The sequence below is a fragment of the Centroberyx gerrardi genome, chromosome 7 (genome assembly GCF_048128805.1).
Source record: "Centroberyx gerrardi isolate f3 chromosome 7, fCenGer3.hap1.cur.20231027, whole genome shotgun sequence".
NCBI classification, from domain to species: domain Eukaryota; kingdom Metazoa; phylum Chordata; class Actinopteri; order Beryciformes; family Berycidae; genus Centroberyx; species Centroberyx gerrardi.
Genome location: NC_136003.1, coordinates 33,562,588 through 33,581,294, shown reverse-complemented (window position 1 = coordinate 33,581,294; position 18,707 = coordinate 33,562,588). Strand labels below are relative to the sequence as shown.

The following is an 18,707-nucleotide window of genomic DNA, read 5'->3' as shown; positions in this document are numbered from 1 at the left end:
ACACAACACACCAGCCTATAGAAAGAGTAAACTACAATGCACCATCTATTTACCAAGCTGCACCTACTATGTGTCCAAGTGTGACTTTGGCTCCGTTAATTCACCGTTTTTAACCGAGACCGGGGCCAACAAGTCGGTCCAACTCTCTAGACAAAACCACGACACAACTTTCAGGGAGTGTGTTCCTTAGACACAAAAAGTTGGGAAAATAGGGTCCAGGTTGAAAAATACCGAAGTTACCCTTTAAAATTCAGTTTCTGCTGGCTGTAATTTCTGCCCATACTACCTACTCTGTCCCAGTAGAAATGTAATGTGTATTTTCTCCTTTAACCAGCAGAGGGCAGCATTTCATTAAACAGCAGCTCCAGAGCTCCAGGAGCAGCCATCCTGGATTCACACAGGACAAGGAAGGGTTTCTAATTTTTTAAGTGAGTTTCATATAATTTTCATATGATTCCCCCTTTAAACCTCATGTCACCTTGTTTTTGATCTTTCTCCACCTGTCCTCACTCAAAATACGCTCGACTTTACTCCAGAAACCTTTTACAGCCAAAAATAGCCTAGTAGGGCTGGGTGAGAGTGTACATACTCCTGTCAATGTCACACACACACACACACACACACACACACACACAGTGTGAGCGGAGTAGGCGAGATGACGAATCTATAGATTTTTTTCCTTCATAATTCAACATGCTTACCATAAATATGTGAAGTTGTGTCATGACCCAGCTTATAAGCCATGACAAGAAAGGGAGATGCACGGTTTTAACGAAGAAAGTTAACAAATTTATTAACAAAATAACAACAAACCCAGACCAAACTCATGAGACGTGTGAATCAGTACAGTCAGTAGCGTCAGTGAGTGGGTGTGTGAGAGGTGTAGTGTGAAAAGGTGTAACCTAAAAGTTAACGCAACGGCAGAGGCAACCCAAAACAAAACATGTTGCCTGGGGAGAGGACGGTCTGGTCTTAAATACCCCTGGGAGACTGGCCAGGTCACCCCGCCTACCAGGGACCTGAGGAGAGACTCAGACAACAGACAGACAGAGCAGGACGGCCGTCACAGTTGTCTCTGACATCTTGCTTCAGTTTAGCAAAGTAAATCAGCCATGACAAAGATTATATTTTCCTTGATCATGAGACTCACAACATAGACAACAACAGAGTCATATATTGGTTTATTTTAGGACAATGATTACATTTTAAACATCACATTTATAACAAAACACGTTTGAAAAGAAGTTAAAACAGTGTTTAACCTTTAATTCTGGGAAACAATTATAGAAAACATAAAAATGTTAAGCTTGGAATGATGAGATTAATAAAATACCAAATATAAGAAAGATCCAAAAGAAAGATATTTTAGTTTCCCTGAATATAGAAAACATTCTGCTGACAGTGATTGATTAATATGTTCTTTACAGTAAAACAACTCATAAATCTATATGGAAATACACACATTAATATGCTCACATTAAGATGGAAGTGTGTGTGTGTGTGTGTGTGATCCTGTACAGAGTGAACTATCATCTCAGCAGCTGTCTTTGGTCAGCAGTGTGAGTGTTTCTCTCTCCCTCCTCTATCTGACAAGAGACACTGAGGAACCAGACCCAGACCCGAACCTAATCCCAAACCCAGGATAGAGGGGTTCAGTGAATGTGGAGTGGAAGGTGTGGATGTGGATCAGTGTGTCAGAGGAAACTCTGTAGAAGGACAGAGAGCCAGCAGACCAGTCCAGATACACTGCTACTCTGTCAGAGTCAGAGGAGGAGAGGGAAGGTATGACTTTTGTTATGTTATTGTGCCGGACAGAGTAACTGTGATCAGAGCAGATCAGACTCCAGGACTTTTCATTCCCTCCAAGCACACAGTCAACACCCGCTCCTCTCCTACTGATTCCTCTGTAAGTCACTCCTATAGAAACAATTCCTTTCCTCTCGACCTCCCAGTAACAGCGACCAGTCAGACCATTTCTACACAGCAGCTGTTTCCAGCAGTCAAATCTCTCTGGGTGATCAGGATATGGCTGCTCCTCTCTCTCCACTGTCACCTTTCTGTTGTCTTCAGACAGGAAGAGGTTTCTGTGTGCTGTGTTTGGGTCCAGAGTGAGTTCACAGGCATCTGATGAGAGAACAAGACTCAATACAGCAGCAGTTTATCATCTGATACACCTGTTGTGTTTATTGTTATTTTATTAATAACTTCACTGTTAATTATTGAACAGTTTCATTTTTGTGAATACTTTATATTCATTTATTGATTTAAATTACAAGAAAAGGCAACCAACCTCTGATGGGGCTTACATGAGGTTTAACAATTAGGAAAATATGATGAAAAGAGACTAATGATAACAGGAATTAATTAAAAAATAATAAATAAATACATAACAGTAATCATAATACAGATACATTACACACACACACACACACACACACACACACACACACACACACACACACACAGCAAAGCTCAATCATTTCCATTCATTTTCCACTGGATTTCTTGTCAAAGTTTTTTTGACCATGTTACTAATTTATTTTTAACTTGAACTTTTCACCACAGTATCTCCTCGTCTCCCCCTGATGCCTGAATTTAGATTTTAGGTCATTAAGCCACATTAAGCTGTCATATTTAATGGTTTTAGGTCAATTTACCACATTATTATTTAATTACAAGTATTCTGGTTTATACCCAGTGTTTTCCTTTTGATGGTAGTGAATAATTAGGATAAGAAATCCCCCTTATTTATTTCAGATTCTTCTTCATCAGTTTTAGGTAAATAAACCACATTAAGCTCATTCATTTCCATTCATTTTCCACTGGGGATCTTGTCATAGTTTCTGACCATGTTATTGATTTACCTTTAGCTTCAAACTTTCACCACAGTATCTCCTGCTGATGCATGATATATGATTTATAATTTGAAGATTTTATAAAAATGTTTTCCCTATTTTTTATAGACATTCTTTTGGCATTTTTTCACTATATTAATTCATTAAAAAAATCAAATGTATGTAAATTTTATTTTTCTTGTCACCATTGCTAGTTCTTATGTTGCCGTATACCTGGGGGAAAAAATCTAATATTTCCATCAATGTTAAATATTTTTTTGCCTCGTTAAGCTGCTTTCACATGAAGCTTTTTAGAAAGTCCCACATGATGTCATCATCTTTATTCACAGTATGTGAATGAATGGACGTCACATACTGCTGTGTGAATGGACTTTCTATCTAAATAGTTGAATGTGTGTTGCTTTGTTTTCATGAATCAAACTAAATACACACTTACATTTCCTCAGACCTGGTTTCAACCTCTGCTCTCCACCATGGTCCACACTGGGGGAATAAACAAAGTCAGACCAGCAGATTCTCTTTGATGATGGAAACATGGACATTTAATAACCTTCAATATGAATGAGTTTCCATACAGCATCAGTCATAACTGCTGTTAGACATTAATCAATACTCCTCATCTTCTCAGTGTGACAGAGAAAATGTGTGTGACTCTCAGCCTTCTAGCAGACGTTGCCTCTCCAGACCTGAGAGAGTCCAGTCTCCAGTGTGGATCCTCCAGTCCAGCAGAGAGCAGCTTCACTCCTGAGGCTCCTGGATGATTGTAGCTCAGGTCCAGCTCTCTCAGATGGGAGGGGTTGGAGCTCAGAGCTGAGGCCAGAGAAGCACAGCCTTCCTCTGTGAGCAGACAGCCTGACAGCCTGCACACACACACACACACACACACACACACACACACACACACACACACACACACACACACACACACACACACACACACACACACACACACACAGTTAAGTTAGACAGTTAAGTTAATTACTTTTGCCTGCTTTTCTACATAACAGTTTTATGTTTTTTTCTAAGTTCTCAGTGTAAACTTTCTGTTTAAAACAAGATACATGTTAGATAAGTCAGTTTGGTCAGTTTGGCAGTTCTTGGATCAGTTTGCTGCAGAATCTTAGAAATCCTTTTTGGTATTTTAGGTCTCAACAACAGAGACAGCAAGGAGGGAAATCATGAAATATCCTGATAGAAAGCAGAAAACAGTTCATAGGGGACAGAAAGTAGAGTGAAAGGTTGTTACCACAATCATAAGAGCAGAGAAAATCCTCCACAGGTTAGGAATCTATTCACTGATGTTACTCTGTAAGTAAAGCAGGATTTAAATGGTCATGTGTTGACCAGGTTGAGGAATCCTGACCTGAGAGTCTCCAGTCTACAGTGTGGACTCTCCAGTCCAGCAGAGAGCAGCTTCAGTCCTGAATCCTGCAGGTTGTTGTTACTCAGGTCCAGCTCTCTCAGACTAGAGGACTGGGAGCTGAGAACTGAGGCCAGAGCTTCACAGCTTCTCTCTGACAGCTGACAGTCACTCAGCCTGAAGGAGAATTAGTGATGAAGACAAACAACAACTTTAAAAATGTTTTCCATTTTGTACTCACATCACATTTTAATAAAGTTAATATATCCAGTTATCTTTTCACCTACAGAGCTTTATTGGAGGCTTTGACCACTGGCAGCAGCCTCAGAAGAGCCTCCTCTGAAGCAGAGTATTTCTTCAGGTCAAACTCATCCAGCTTCTCTTCTGATGACAGTAAGATGAAGACCAGAGCCGACCACTGAGCAGGGGAGAGTCTGTCTGTGGAGAGACTTCCTGATCTCAGGTACTGTTGGATCTCCTCCACTAGAGAACGGTCATTCAGTTCATTCAGACAGTGGAACAGATTGATGCTTCTCTCTGGAGACGGATTCTTCTTGATCTTCTTCTTGATGTACTGGACTGTTTTCTGTGAGTTACTTCCTGTCTGTGTCAGCAGGCCTCGTAGGAGAGTCTGATTGGTCTGCAGTGAAAGACCCAGGAGGAAGCGGAGGAACAAGTCCAGATGTCCATTTGGACTCTGTAAGGCCTTGTCCACACCACTCTGGTAGAGGTATTTTACTGCTGATTTGTCTCTGAATAGTGTAGACCACCAGGAGGGTTCTGACAGCAGATTGACACCAGAGTCGATGAATGAGACGATGACATGAACAGCAGCCAGAAACTCCTGAATGCTCAGATGGACAAAGCAGAAGACCTTGTCCTTGTACAGCCCACGCTCCTCTTTAAAGATCTGTGTGAACACTCCTGAGTACACTGAGGCTGCTCTGATATCAATGCCACACTCTGTCAGGTCGGCTTCATAGAAGATCAGGTTGCCTTTCTCCAGCTGCTCAAAAGCCAGTTTTCCCAGAGAGAGAATCATCTTCCTGCTCTCTGTATTCCAGTGTGGATCTGTCTCATCTCTCCCATGATACTTGACATTCTGCAGTTTGGACTGAACCACCAGGAAGTGGATGTACATCTCAGTCAGGGTCTTGGGCAGGTCTTCTCTCTCACTGGTTTTCAACAGATCCTTCAGAACTGTAGCAGTGATCCAGCAGAAGACTGGGATGTGGCACATGATGTGGAGGCTTCGTGAAGTCTTGATGTGGGAGATGATTCTGCTGGCCTGCTCCTCATCTCTGAATCTCTTCCTGAAGTACTCCTCCTTCTGTGGGTCAGTGAAGCCTCTCACCTCTGTCACCATGTCAACAAAGTCTCCAGGGATCTGATTGGCCGCTGCAGGTCGTGTGGTTATCCAGAGGCGAGCAGAGGGAAGCAGTTTCCCCTTGATGAGGTTTGTCAGCAGCACATCCACTGAGGTCGACTCTGTAACATCAGTCAGGATCTTGTTGTTCTGGAAGTCTAGAGGAAGTCGACACTCATCCAGACCGTCAAAGATGAACACAACCTGGAACTTGTCAAACCTGCAGATTCCTGCTTCTCTGGTCTCAGTAAAGAAGTGATGAAGAAGTTTCACCAAGCTGTACTTTTTCCCTTTCAGCAGATTCAGCTCTCTGAAAGTGAACGGAAATGTGAACTGTATATCCTGGTTGGCTTTGTCTTCAGCCCAGTCCAGAGTGAACTTCTGTGTTAAGACTGTTTTCCCAATGCCAGCCACTCCCTTTGTCATCAATAGTCTGATTGATTCATCTTGTCCAGGTACGGGTTTAAAGATATCTTCACTTTTGATTGTGTTTTCTGGTCTCACTGGTTTTCTGGATGCTGTTTCAATCTGTCTGACTTCATGTTCATTGTCGGCCTCTCCAGTCTCTTCCTCTGTGATGTGGAGCTCTGTGTAGATCTGATTCAGAAGTATCGACTTTCCTGATTTTGTGATTCCTTCAAACAAACGCCGAAACTTCTTCTTCATGTTGGATTTGAGTCTACACTGGCACTCAGCAAGGGTCTCTGAATGAGTAAACAATATATGACATCAATGAGAAGATGTTATAATAATTATGAGTAATGCAAACATTTCCTGGTAAATGTCCACTGTAAAAAGGGCCCAGAAATTATAAGCAACAGCCCTATGATAGACTACTACGACATCATAGCCGCAGAGTATTGTGGGAGTTTTTTCTAGTCGGAAGACGCACAAGCCCCGTGGACCCAGATATGTGCACCCTGAATTGCACTCTGTCTAATTAATCCTGTGTGGACTTTATTTGTGTTCATGCGCGTCCATGATAACGTAAGTGCTGAATAATTATCCCCTTTCGTAGTTTGGTTGGTGAAGTGTGCCTTTGTAATATAGTTTTATATTTGCGTACAATGTATGCTGCGGTCCCGTTTCTGCTCGTTAACCCATGCGGTCTGGACAGATTGTAGCATGCTGAGTGCATAACCAATTTCTCCCGCAATCTCTCTTGTACTGTATAATTGTAGAAATGATTGCTATTAGTGTCTGTATATTGCTTAGTATTCCCCGTTGTTAGTGTGCTTAGTTTGTGAGATTCATTGTTTAATTGACAATGGGGCAATTTAGAGCCGTCTTGTAAGGTAATTTATGGTAGATTTTCCGCCACTAGAGGGCGCTTGTTACCACTGTAACAGGACTGTAGGCAATGGGAGTTTGATTTATCTCACTCTGTAAAATAATCAGTGGTGCTATCTCACTGCCTTAATTGCTGCCTATTGTGTTTAAATATTATATTGGTGTTTCTGTTTGATGATGGCAGCCTTTGTAAATGTATAAGCCTTTGATATTAAGTTAAATTGAGTAATTTACTTAATTTGTTCAGTTATGAAGGTGTATACTTTTTACTTGGGTGAATCATAGTATGTGAAGCCTACTTACTTATTGTAAATATATGCTCTCAACTCTGTGATTTCATTTTCTGTTTACAGAACCACAGGTTCACAAATCTAACTAAGTTCTCCATTGTGGATAAGTGCCCTTTGCTTTGCTGTGCCTTCAACTAAGTTAATAAAGTGCAGTGAACGAATACTGGGGTCCTGTCAACTGCATTCTGACCGATGCACCGGAGCGAAGTCCATCCTAAGAATCAGCTATTACAGTCCAACAACCTTCCTATGTTTCATCCACATTCCAAACTCCATGGAACCTATTCAGCTCTGGTGGGTGGACAAGCAGATCCTTAAGCTGGGCTCAGATTACAGGGGTTTTAAAATCATAACAGATTTTGAAATCGGGTTGCATCACGCACATAAGCGTGAAACTTATCCTGAATTAACGAGATAATTATCTTGTTAATTCAGAAAAACAGAGCATTTAAAAAAATAAAATAAAATTCTGCTCTGTTTTTCTGAGATAATTATCTAACTATAAAGCGAGGAATCTCTGTCTGTGAGTGAGTGAGTGAGTGAGTCCGTCGCATATCTCAATAACCGTCCGATCGACTTCACACTTGGCGGGTGTACTGCTGGGGACCCAAGGACCTGCAGTGTCGGATTTGGTGCAATTTGGACACGCGACACGTTCAATATTAATAAACTTTGAATAAACAAGCGGACGGGCGGTACGGGCACACGCGGTTCTCGAGAAAGCTGCACAAGCTACATGATTGCATTATGTGCCATCTTTTTCACATGTCCCATTTTGTAATCTTCCCATGACTTACCTTTGGGTCTTGAGCTGGTGTTTGATAAACTCTGCACTAGATCATTCTTCTTTATCTCCCTCAAAACCTCTTTGGTCACCTCCAGAGTGTATTCGTTGTAGGTCTGCACCATCTGATCCACTGTGTCCTGCCTGTCTGCCTTCTCCAGTCGGCTCTTTGGGATGGCTGGGAAGCCTTCCACGATGTCAGCCTGCTGCAGGAACCACTTGAACTTCTTAAACTCTTCATCTCCCAAATCCTCCAAAGTTCCCAAGAGCAGCTTTACAGGCATCGCCATCGTTGCTCCCTGAGATGAGAAACCTATTAATGCTATATATCTCTCTTGAGGTCTCCTATCCTTGGCAATAAGGCTGACTTGGACACAGTAACATTCTTTTTATGGGGATATAAGCACCTTTTCACGCTCATTAGCACTACAATGAAATAGAACACATTCCGTGTTCAGCCTGTGTTCACTTACTCTCCAACTCTTCATCATTTGAGCACTTCATTTGAGATATGAAAGTCATCATAACGAGATTTCATAGGCCTATAGTTGCTTGCTCTGTGAGTAGCCTATTCATGAAGTAATTGATGACATGGATGGATGGACGGGTGGATGGAAGGAAAGAAGATGTTATTGGCCAAAACGTAAAATTGCTTGTTAAAATAGTTTGAATAGCTTTGATATAAGACATTGCAGACATTGTACTTCCTACTTCATTGCAACACACACAGCTCGGACCTGCTGGTTTTTTCACTGCCCTGGTGGATCCTGGCTTCAAAGTTAGTGCTGTTAAAGAAACTGTTGTATTTTGGTTGCACTACCTGGGATTTGAGCTCACAAGATGACTTCACGAGTGCATGGGTTGAAAAGATGATGCACTTTAGAGATCTTTGGTGTTCTTATTACGAAGAATATCTTTTGCACTATTGTCATGAGTGTCAGAAATATCATGTCAGAGATTTGAACCTAGAGTGACAGTGTTATCCATTGGATTTGAACTCACAATTTTCCACTGAAAACCTGTGCCTTTAGGGCGCAGAGTGGAGAGGGGGAAAAAAAACAGTGGAAACATTTTGAGACGGTCCAACCTATGTTGAAAGCCTCAGAAAGAATATTAGAACTGTCCTCCATTAATCAATTTAAACATGGCTTTTCAGACATCGTCTGGAGAGTACAGACATCATTTATCTTTAGTTTGATAAAGATTGATCAAAACGATGTTGAACATGTCACATTGTCAATTCATCAAACTATTTGCAGCTGGACATTTTGGTCTACCGTACGCTCAGTTTTCAAGATATCATTACAAATTTTTGGCTGTTTACTAATGAAAGTATGGCGATTTCAAAAATCCATTTTTTGTGTGCAGTGCATGGGATCACAGTCAGTTTTTGCAATAAACAGAGGGGGGCGACTTCAGAATCGGGGGTAGGTACCAGTGCATGAAAGATTTATCTCACTTCAGCCAAGATGTCCTGAAAATGCCATCTCTCTAGGACATACAGCTGATTGTTTATGAATTTTTTATTTTAATATCTATGGAGATTTGATTATGTAATAAGCCACGCCCACTTTCATCATCACTTCCAAATTTCATAAGTCAACTTGGACATGAACCTAGAGCATGGCAACAAAATGAATAAAAATCTATGCCGTCAATTATGAGATGTAAACTTTTTGCATTTGTAGCACCCACTAGTAGTAGAACTTTTGTGGGCATGCTCAAGCAACACTCCTCAACATCTGTTTCAAATTTTGGCTTGATTAGATAAATGGTCAGTGGGTTATGGCCAATTTTGTGCTAGCCCGTGTTTCGTTGAAAGTTCATTGGTTGATAAAAGCCAAACCACTTTGTCTATCAATTACCTTTATGCAACTTTTAAAGAGGACGGTCCCACAATTATCCATACCAAGTTTCATATGAATCAGATGAACGGCCTTGGAGGATTTGCAAAAACAGTGATTTTATAATAATTCAAAATGGCCAAAATCCAATATGGTAGTGATACATGGACTGGACTCAGCACCTTCCAAAGAAAGACAGAAAGAAAGAAAGAAAGAAAGAAAGAAAGAAAGAAAGAAAGAAAGAAAGAATTCCAGCAATAGGGTTCCAGCACTACGTGATTGGACCCCTAATAAATTATCCTTCATCACTACATACACAGAGCAAGCACTTTTACTGCACTTTCACTTCTCTAACTGTACTATGGAATTCAATGTGGAAAAAAATGGCAAAAATGGAAAAGTGAAAACTCTGTACTTTCATATGTAGTAAGAAGAATTTTAAGCATTAAGAACAAATAAAACATAGACTTTGTATTAAGGAGGCTATTGGTCAATTATTTTTGTTTTGTACACATTTGTTAACAGATCAAAGTTCAGCTGTCAGGCCTTCTGACTTCCTCATATCTCACCAGTGAAATGAGGCGTGGCAGCAGTCTAACTTGTGACCTGGTGTTGATTTTATCTGGCAACACTAAAATAAAACATGGACTAATGAATATTCTATATTCATATCTGTGAGCATCGAATAAACATCTTGAAAGATTTCACCAACATCATCATATACACAGTCATACAGTTTAACAATACAATGCAATTCCACACAGTTCACTTATCAAACATGTGTAATGTTTCCTGGTAGGATCCTTACCTGCTGAACTCACATCCTGATCAAGTCAAACAGACTTTCTGCTAGTAATGTTACGAAGCTCCAAAACGCGATTCAAAGTCGGAAGTACTTTCAAGTGAACCACAGCTCCGGAGTTTGCTTTGTTACGGAAGATGTCACGTGAATGATGACGTTCGCAGCAGCGTCTGCTTCATTCCCGCAGTGAATCACATGACTGCTTCGATTTGCCGAGTACCGGGTTTGTCAGATTTGAAACGTATTGGCGGCTTTCCCTTCCAAATGAACTGTAAGAATGAACAAATGGGTTGTAGTATTAGTATAGCGTCGTCGTTGTGGACTGTCGATTAGATTGCGTTTATTTCTGTATCATGATTGAGCCAGAAAGACAGAGCTGCCGTTCCCCAGTGTGGGAATATTTTGAATTTATCAACAAGGTTGTAATATTACACAAATGCCTTTGCCTAAATAACAGTTTCACTTGATTTCTGTTTGAAACAGACATATAAATGCCCAACCAAATCAATGTGTTTGTGCAGCACATTCCAGATAATAGCAAAATACAGGCTATTTCAAAACGTATTACTGAATTACCTCTGCCCAAGTGCCCAATGACAGTCTGTCCTTAAGCACTTTCTCCCTATTCTTCCACTTTATCAGGAAGTTGTTGTCTTTATTTATCCCTTTTGTTCTTCTGTCCTTGCGTTAATTATCAAAAAATATTCACTCTCACTATTTTATTATGAAGTTTGAACCACTGAAAAACACAGATTCATGCACACGCATTTTCACATGTGTGGAATCGAACCCGGGCCTACCGTGTGGGCGGGCTAAAGCTCCCTCTGTTCACTATACTGACCAGTGACCTACAGGAGGGCTCACAGACTATAAAGCTGTTACTAGTCGTCTGGTTTACTGTGCTACACTCTGTTCACTAGTAGAGGCGATATGTCTCATCTCATATGAAGCTTCGAGTGCTGAACCCATTTTCGACCCAGTGTGTCGGAAAACTGTAATGCTTCAGAAAGCTTCATTTCGCCATCACTGTGTGTTGTGTGTGTGTGTGTGTGTGTGTGTGTGTGTGTGTGTCCCACTATTACAGAATAAACCGCTGAATGCTCCATCCATCCCTGCTCCTGTGCAGTACTTTGGGCTAATGAGCTGTCCTGTCTCCCGGGCTGCCAGGGGGACAGGGGGACAGGGAGCCAGGGGGACAGGGGGACAGGGAGCCAGGGAGCGAGGGGGACAGGGAGCCAGGGAGCCAGGGGGACAGGGAGCCAGGGGGACAGGGGGACAGGGAGCCAGGGGGACAGGGGGACAGGGAGCCAGGGGGACAGGGAGCCAGGGGGACAGGGAGCCAGGGAGCCAGGGGGACAGGGGGACAGGGGGACAGGGAGCCAGGGGGACAGGGAGCCAGGGGGACAGGGAGCCAGGGGGACAGGGAGCCAGGGAGCCAGGGGGACAGGGGGACAGGGAGCCAGGGGGACAGGGAGCCAGGGAGCCAGGGGGACAGGGGGACAGGGAGCCAGGGGGACAGGGGGACAGGGGGACAGGGGGACAGGGAGCCAGGGAGCGAGGGGGACAGGGGGACAGGGAGCCAGGGAGCCAGGGAGCCAGGGGGACAGGGGGACAGGGGGACAGTCTGCCGGCAGGTGGAGGGGGATGCTGCCTTACTCCCGTAACTAACTAAACTAACTAAACTGTGCTCGCCGTTCTCTCCCCGGCGCTATGGGAGGGTGTTGTCATCTGACGGCAGGAAAGTGCTTTTTATCATGTGACATTTAAATGGCTTGTCTGTCTGTTGTATGTCTAGTTCTTTAATTATAGGCTAAAGAGGATCTGGGCTGCTGGGGGGCTGTAGACTGCCAGTGGGCGGAGCTAGGTCTATGCCTTACTATATAGACATTTTATATGTGTAACAGAGTTAGAAATAACCTCTATTATGAATTTCTACAGAATTGATATGTTTGTCTTACATATGTGTAGTTTTAGAGCCACCTGGTGGGTTAATAGCGCAACTGCATAGATAGGGTTCCTTCTCTCCTAGTCTTGCTAGTTAGCTAGCCATGCACTTGCTGGCTTGCTCCCGGCCATAATGTTTTCTAGTAATTATTTTAGATAGTAATTTTTCTACTCTTTGTTACACAGATCTGAATGCTTGCAGTTGCATAACACACTGTTCATGACGATTGTGTGTTGCTGATTTTTGTACCAGCTCCAGAATAAAGAGAGAACCAGAGTGAGAGCAAGTCCTGTGTGGTCACGCCGTCCTTCCTGCACCATAAACATAAGGGGACACCATAAGTCCACAGATAGACACGACCCATTACATATGCAGTGCATTGCATGTTATAACTTACTTGACCACTAGTCCCAACAGCCATTTGTTTGCAGTGGAATAATTGTCATCTGGCCCTTTTGGCCCGTGTGTGGAGGCAGTGTAACTCTTAAAAGGTGGTGTAGGCCACGATCATGTGTGGTGTTTTGCTGAGTGTGTGTGCAGTGTAGCCTGTAGTCCACGGGGGGGGGGGGTAGATTAAGCTTCCAGGTGGCCGTACAGGTGGCTTGAGTGCCTTTTTGAAGGTTTATATGAATTTTAGTATATTCAATAAAGTATTCCTTGTCTTTCTAATTTTGGTTGTGGCTGTGATTATTTCTTGGGCTCTGACACCGGACCAGATGGGTTAATCAAAGGTGGTGGCAGCGTTACCTCCTTTACTTCACTATACTGCCCCCTACCTTCAGGTCTGGGTTTATTACAGTACTTTTGGTATTACACTTGGTAAAGGTTGCAATGCTGGAGACCTGGGTTCAAATCCTGAGTCAGACAGTGTAGGTTTGTTAATTGCACTGTCCACTTTTCCCTTTCCTTCCTTACTGCACTGCCGAACAGCCTCTAAATTACGTTCTATAAGTAATTACACCAAGCGCTGATCATTGTGCCCAACTTTACCACCGTCCAAACTTCCACTGTTTACTTGTTTGGCAGATTTGGCAATTTAGCAAGCACCAAACTGGTTGCAGCTAATCACAGATTGTGTTTGTTTTGTTGTTATATTTATTGTTGGCTTATTATTAATAACCACTTAATCTATGAAAAACTGCATTTGATGCAGCTTATTTTCAGTAATTTGGACATAAATAACTCAATTGCTGTTTTTCTTTTTGGAAGGAGTGAGAGGGGAAGAGGAAACGATGGAAAATATCTGGACTGGAGCCCAATCACGCTCCAATTTTATGATGCCAAAATATTGCCAAAATGCATACAGAATAAATAAGGTACTAAGTGGTGTTATCCACCATGATGAGTCAGGATTTTTACATGCTTGTTACATTAGGAACAATATGAGACGACTGCTTGAAATTAAGGCTATGCTTTAAATAATAATATTGAAGTATTAGGGCATAAAAATAAAAGTATCTATACTGCAGATGATACATATTTCTCATTATGTCCCCAACACTTATCTTAATAAGTCCTCATTGAGTGTTTTGAAACAAACACAATAATGAAAGTTGTGCCATACTTAGGCTTGGGGTTTTGAAAAGGACAAAGTTAATATATTGGTATTCAGATTCCGGGAGATACAATACATTTTAACAATAAACTGCTTACATTGAATAAGATATTACAGCCATGGATGTGTGAAGACATTTACACTGTATGACAAGATCTCCTTTATGAATTCTTTATTGGTATCACAATTTACCAACCTTTTTATATCTCTACCTTGTCAATTGAACTTTAATCATGTTTAAAATGTTTCTGTTTGTTTTTAAAGCCTTACATGGTCTAGCCCCAGACTACATCTCTGAGCGACTGTGATCGACTCCTCCAAATCCCTTAGGTGATCTGACCTGGGGCATTTGTTGGTGTTGAGATCAATGTCAGTTCACAAAGGCGACCGTGCCTTTGCAGTACTGGCTCACAAAATCTCCCCCTCTACATTAGGTCAGCCCAGTCCTTACCCTTTTTAACAACAGGCTAAAGACTTACCTGTTCTCCGAGTCTTTTAACTGTCTGGATTTTGTATTGCTCTGTATTGTATCTTGTATTGCTTTTGTTAATCTTCTTTCTTCCACTTTCTTTGTTCATAACACTGCCTCTGTTGTTTCAAAGCATTTTATAAAAAAGTTCATTTGATTTGAAACCATATGAGCCAAGGATATTGCATTGTTTGTAATAGGAAGCCAGAAAAAAATCAAATTAACTATTGTTTATAATGAATATGAATATATGTGGTTAAAATTACATGCCATTGTATAATAGAATAATAATATTAAGGAACATGTTGAAAAATGGAAAAAAAAATGAGTGAGGCAGAAGATTGAAGAAAAGATTGAAGAAAATAAATAAGAAAAAATAAATCCAATTGCCTGTAGAATGGCAATGACATGAGGATGTCACAAAGTTTGGAACTCCTTCAATTTGTCGACTATATTCAGAGATGTTTGTTGTCATGGCAACACATTCAATTGCAAATGGAATTATTTGGTGTGTTTGGTGAAGAGTGATTGTTGTTACTCTGGAGAAGCTCTTTTATCCCTGAGCGAGTGTGGAGCACTTGGGAATGAAACCTTAGTTGAGGGTTCAGAAATGTTGGTCGTAAAATTATTCATTATTTCATGTACTAACTACTTTCTGGGCTCTGTGTGAGCTCGGCCGAATGTTTATTTCTCTGGTGACCTGGGCCAGCAACCACCTCAGCTTCCTCTTTATATATATACATATTGTAATGACCCCAGCAGGAACCAGTTGTCCACAATGAGTATCTCCAGTTGCCAACTTGGCTTTTATTTAACAGCCAACACAGCAACACAACAGCTCTACTACTCTCTTACAAACTCCCCCTCCCAGGTAATGAACCCTCCCACCCGCCATGTCCCGCCCCTCAACCCCTGGGGCCACCAATCACTACTGTTGCACATTGCTATTATTCTGTTCTTGTATTATTATATATTATTATTGATATATTATTCTTATTCTTATATTATTCTATTGTGTATACTGTAATTGACTGTGTATAGTGAAATATTGTATATTTTGTCAAATACTGTGGATTGTGTATACTTGGAACTGACTGTATATAGTGTAATATTGTATATTTTTGTTTGATACTGTGAGAAAAAGCATGTAAGATTTCCTGATGTATATCTGCTTTCAAAACCCCAATATAAAAACACTGTCTGGAGGAAGAACCACAAACACTCTTCTATTTTTCCTTCTGCTTTCTTTGTTTTTGAAGTGTTCATCCAGCCTTTACAGTCAGTACTTCAGCATGGGCAGGGAGGTTTGAAAAAAACATGTTCATGTTGCTTTTTTGTATTTTTATTATTAATCTTATTATTTTAACCATCCTGGGTTTTAAAACGTAACTTGTCATATTTTACAGTACACAGTAACCCCATTAACAGAAAACAGACTGATGCTGCCCTCTTCTCACAGGTGTCATTCTGAAACAGAGGACGTAAAACTCTGGCTCGGGACCCTTGAGCGGGTCGGGGGCCAACTTCTGCAGGTCGTCCCACAGTTACCACGTTAACATGTTTATATGTACAGTACAGGCGAGTTACAGTACAGTGTCTTAATGAAAGACCACAACAAGCAGTTTAAAATTTAATCACTATTAATTTTCAACTAGTCATTAGTTCCAATCAACATATCCATAATGTAATTCTGACTAGTCAAAATGGCTGGTGGATATCTTATTTCATCATTCTGACTAGTTGTAATACAAATTTTCACTTTCACCAGTCAAAATGTAATTATGACTAGTGATTAAGTGTTGAACGTCTCCTGAGCTGTCTGTCCTTCACATGAAGAGACGCCGGCGGTCAGAGAGACTGTACCGTAACCGAGAGGCCACAGGTTCCACCAGCTCTGGAGATGTAAAAAGAAACAGGCATACATGTGAATAAAATACACAAACAGTCATTTACAACCAAACTGGACTGTATTTAAAAAAAAATAAAAAAAAATTGTTTCCTCAAAAATAAAAAGTGATTTCCTGGTTCAGTCCTGCTTCCTGAATGTCCACTGAGCTACGGAGTCTATTAATCCCGCCCACTCTGGCAAACTGCCCCAGGGATTGGCTCCTACTGTGTTTCTGACAGCAGGAGAGGCCAATTGATGTCTCCTCTTGACATTTCTGCACAGCGTTTCCATGGCAACGAGTGTAAAGGGACCTAGGATATTAGTTAGTGTCTTTTATTACTTCCTGGTTTGTATTGATTACAACCATTGAGTGGAGAATACAAAAGGTCTTCATAAATAAAGACAACTAGCTTTGCTAGTCAAAACCTCTTTAAAGACATTTTTACAGTGTCACCCTGCTGTAAACAAGAAGTAATAGATGTGAATGAAACAACTGAAGACAGAGTTGAAACTGGACAACAGCAGGTGAGAACAGATTCCCTCTGAGGAATCTTCTAGAGAGTATGGCAGAAGAAACGTTTCAACTCTGCTGGTTTTCTTCTTTCTTGAACGTAAAGTTCAAGGAAGCAATTTCTGTCTTTTGAGTGAAAAACCCTCAAAATAAACCGACAAAGGCAAATCCTAGATAAATATACAGGTTTAAGAGAAATGATATTTATACAGTATATTACAGGCATAACTTAAGATAAATATCACTTGTTTCTGCTGTTACGTAGGCCTATATACAGTATTCCTGTTGAGCCCAGCTGTACTGTTGGATACAGCAAGTCAGTGTTATGCAGTGCCAAACTGCCTGGTTTCTCAAACTATGGCTTGGGACCCAAAGCAGGTCACTGGCCAGCTTCTAACAGGTATATTTTAAAGAGCCTGGCTCCCAGGGTGACAGTATTCAAATTTCTGTTTTTGGAACCTGGGCTCAAAACCTTTAAGAACTTTAAACGTGGTAAAAAAAATCTTCATTAAACGTTAAACCAAAGGACAGAGACGATTTTACTGCTAAGATAGCAGTGTTTTGTGTCTCTCTCCTGTCTGACTCAGTCAGTGTTTCAGAGTCCCAGATGTGAACCCTGACCCAGAGCTCAGCTGTCCGAACCCCAGCAGAAGCCCCCTCCCTTCCTTTATCTTCTGGTTGGTTTGAAAAGCTGATGGCTGCAAATCCTGAGCACAAAACAAGAGTCTGTGGCCTGCAGGCTCCACCTCGTCTTCTTCTATGGAGACAGAATCACCTGGACAGAGCAGTGCATTGTGGGGGTTCAGAAGAAGACATCCTCTCCTCATCTTCTCCTCCTTCCTCCATGTCCTGCTGTTGAACCTCAGCCAGTGTCATTTTTGTCTTTATTCCTGTTTCCTTCTCCTCCTCCTTCTCTGTGCTTTGACAGTGATCGTAGCAGATGCCTGACCTCTGCTCCTCTCTCTCTCCTTTCTTCCTTCCTTTCTTCTTTTCTTTCTTCTCCTTCCTCTCTCTCTGTATAACTGACTGACCTGACCAGTGACACAGTATATTCTGCTTCCAACTTCCATGTAAATCTTTTCTCCCTTCTCATCTCTATAATAATTTCATAGTCCCTATGAATCTTGGGATATGTATGTGTGCATTTTAAATTTAACCTCTATCTTAGTGAAAATGAAGGAGCGGAATGGATCAGTGAAGTCACATGCCCTCCTCCTTCCCCACGGCACAAACTGCAATCTACTATCTATCACTGTTTATACACTGGACTACTTTAAATACAAGCTTCCCTTGATGGGGCTTCACACTGTTCCTCTAAAACTCTTTCTCTCTCTCTATAGACGAATCAAGTCACCATTACTGTGGTGGCATCTCACAACTACACCCGCACAATAACATTGTTTTGTATGCGAATTCTCCTTTTTCATACAACTTTGACAAAAGGACGATGTCTAGGAGATCCGGTAGAACCTGTGCGGTTCTCGGCTGCTCTCTGCAGGTTTCCTGCCGTACAGAAGAGCAAGACATTCACCAGCAGTGGATCAAAAAAACAGAAAGGACTTTGGTCCCAGTAACCATGTTTAGAACGCAAGAAATGCACATTTTTTGATTGATAATGATGTGCTAGCAAAGTCTTAAGACTCTGATGCTAGCTGGGCGATTCCACAGCACTTCAACTAGACGTCATGTAGCGGTCGGTCAAAAGTCTTTTTTCTCCCAAGGCCAATGTCATGACCAATTTCTAACTA

General features: G+C 41.5%; 1 protein-coding gene across 1 annotated transcript in view; it reads right to left on the bottom strand.

Annotated features, from left to right (window-relative positions):
• Positions 1–1,320: 1,320 nt before the first annotated feature.
• Positions 1,321–18,707, bottom strand: part of LOC139910014 (protein NLRC3-like) — a 305,613-nt gene continuing 288,226 nt past the window's right edge. Inside the window, exons 2-6 of the mRNA XM_078284773.1 lie at positions 4,503–6,285; positions 4,219–4,392; positions 3,542–3,715; positions 3,292–3,338; positions 1,321–2,124 (exon numbers count right to left, since the gene is read on the bottom strand). Of these exons, the coding sequence (XP_078140899.1) occupies positions 1,583–2,124; positions 3,292–3,338; positions 3,542–3,715; positions 4,219–4,392; positions 4,503–6,285 (2,720 nt within the window). The 3' untranslated portion in view covers positions 1,321–1,582. The remainder of the gene's footprint in view (positions 2,125–3,291; positions 3,339–3,541; positions 3,716–4,218; positions 4,393–4,502; positions 6,286–18,707) is intronic.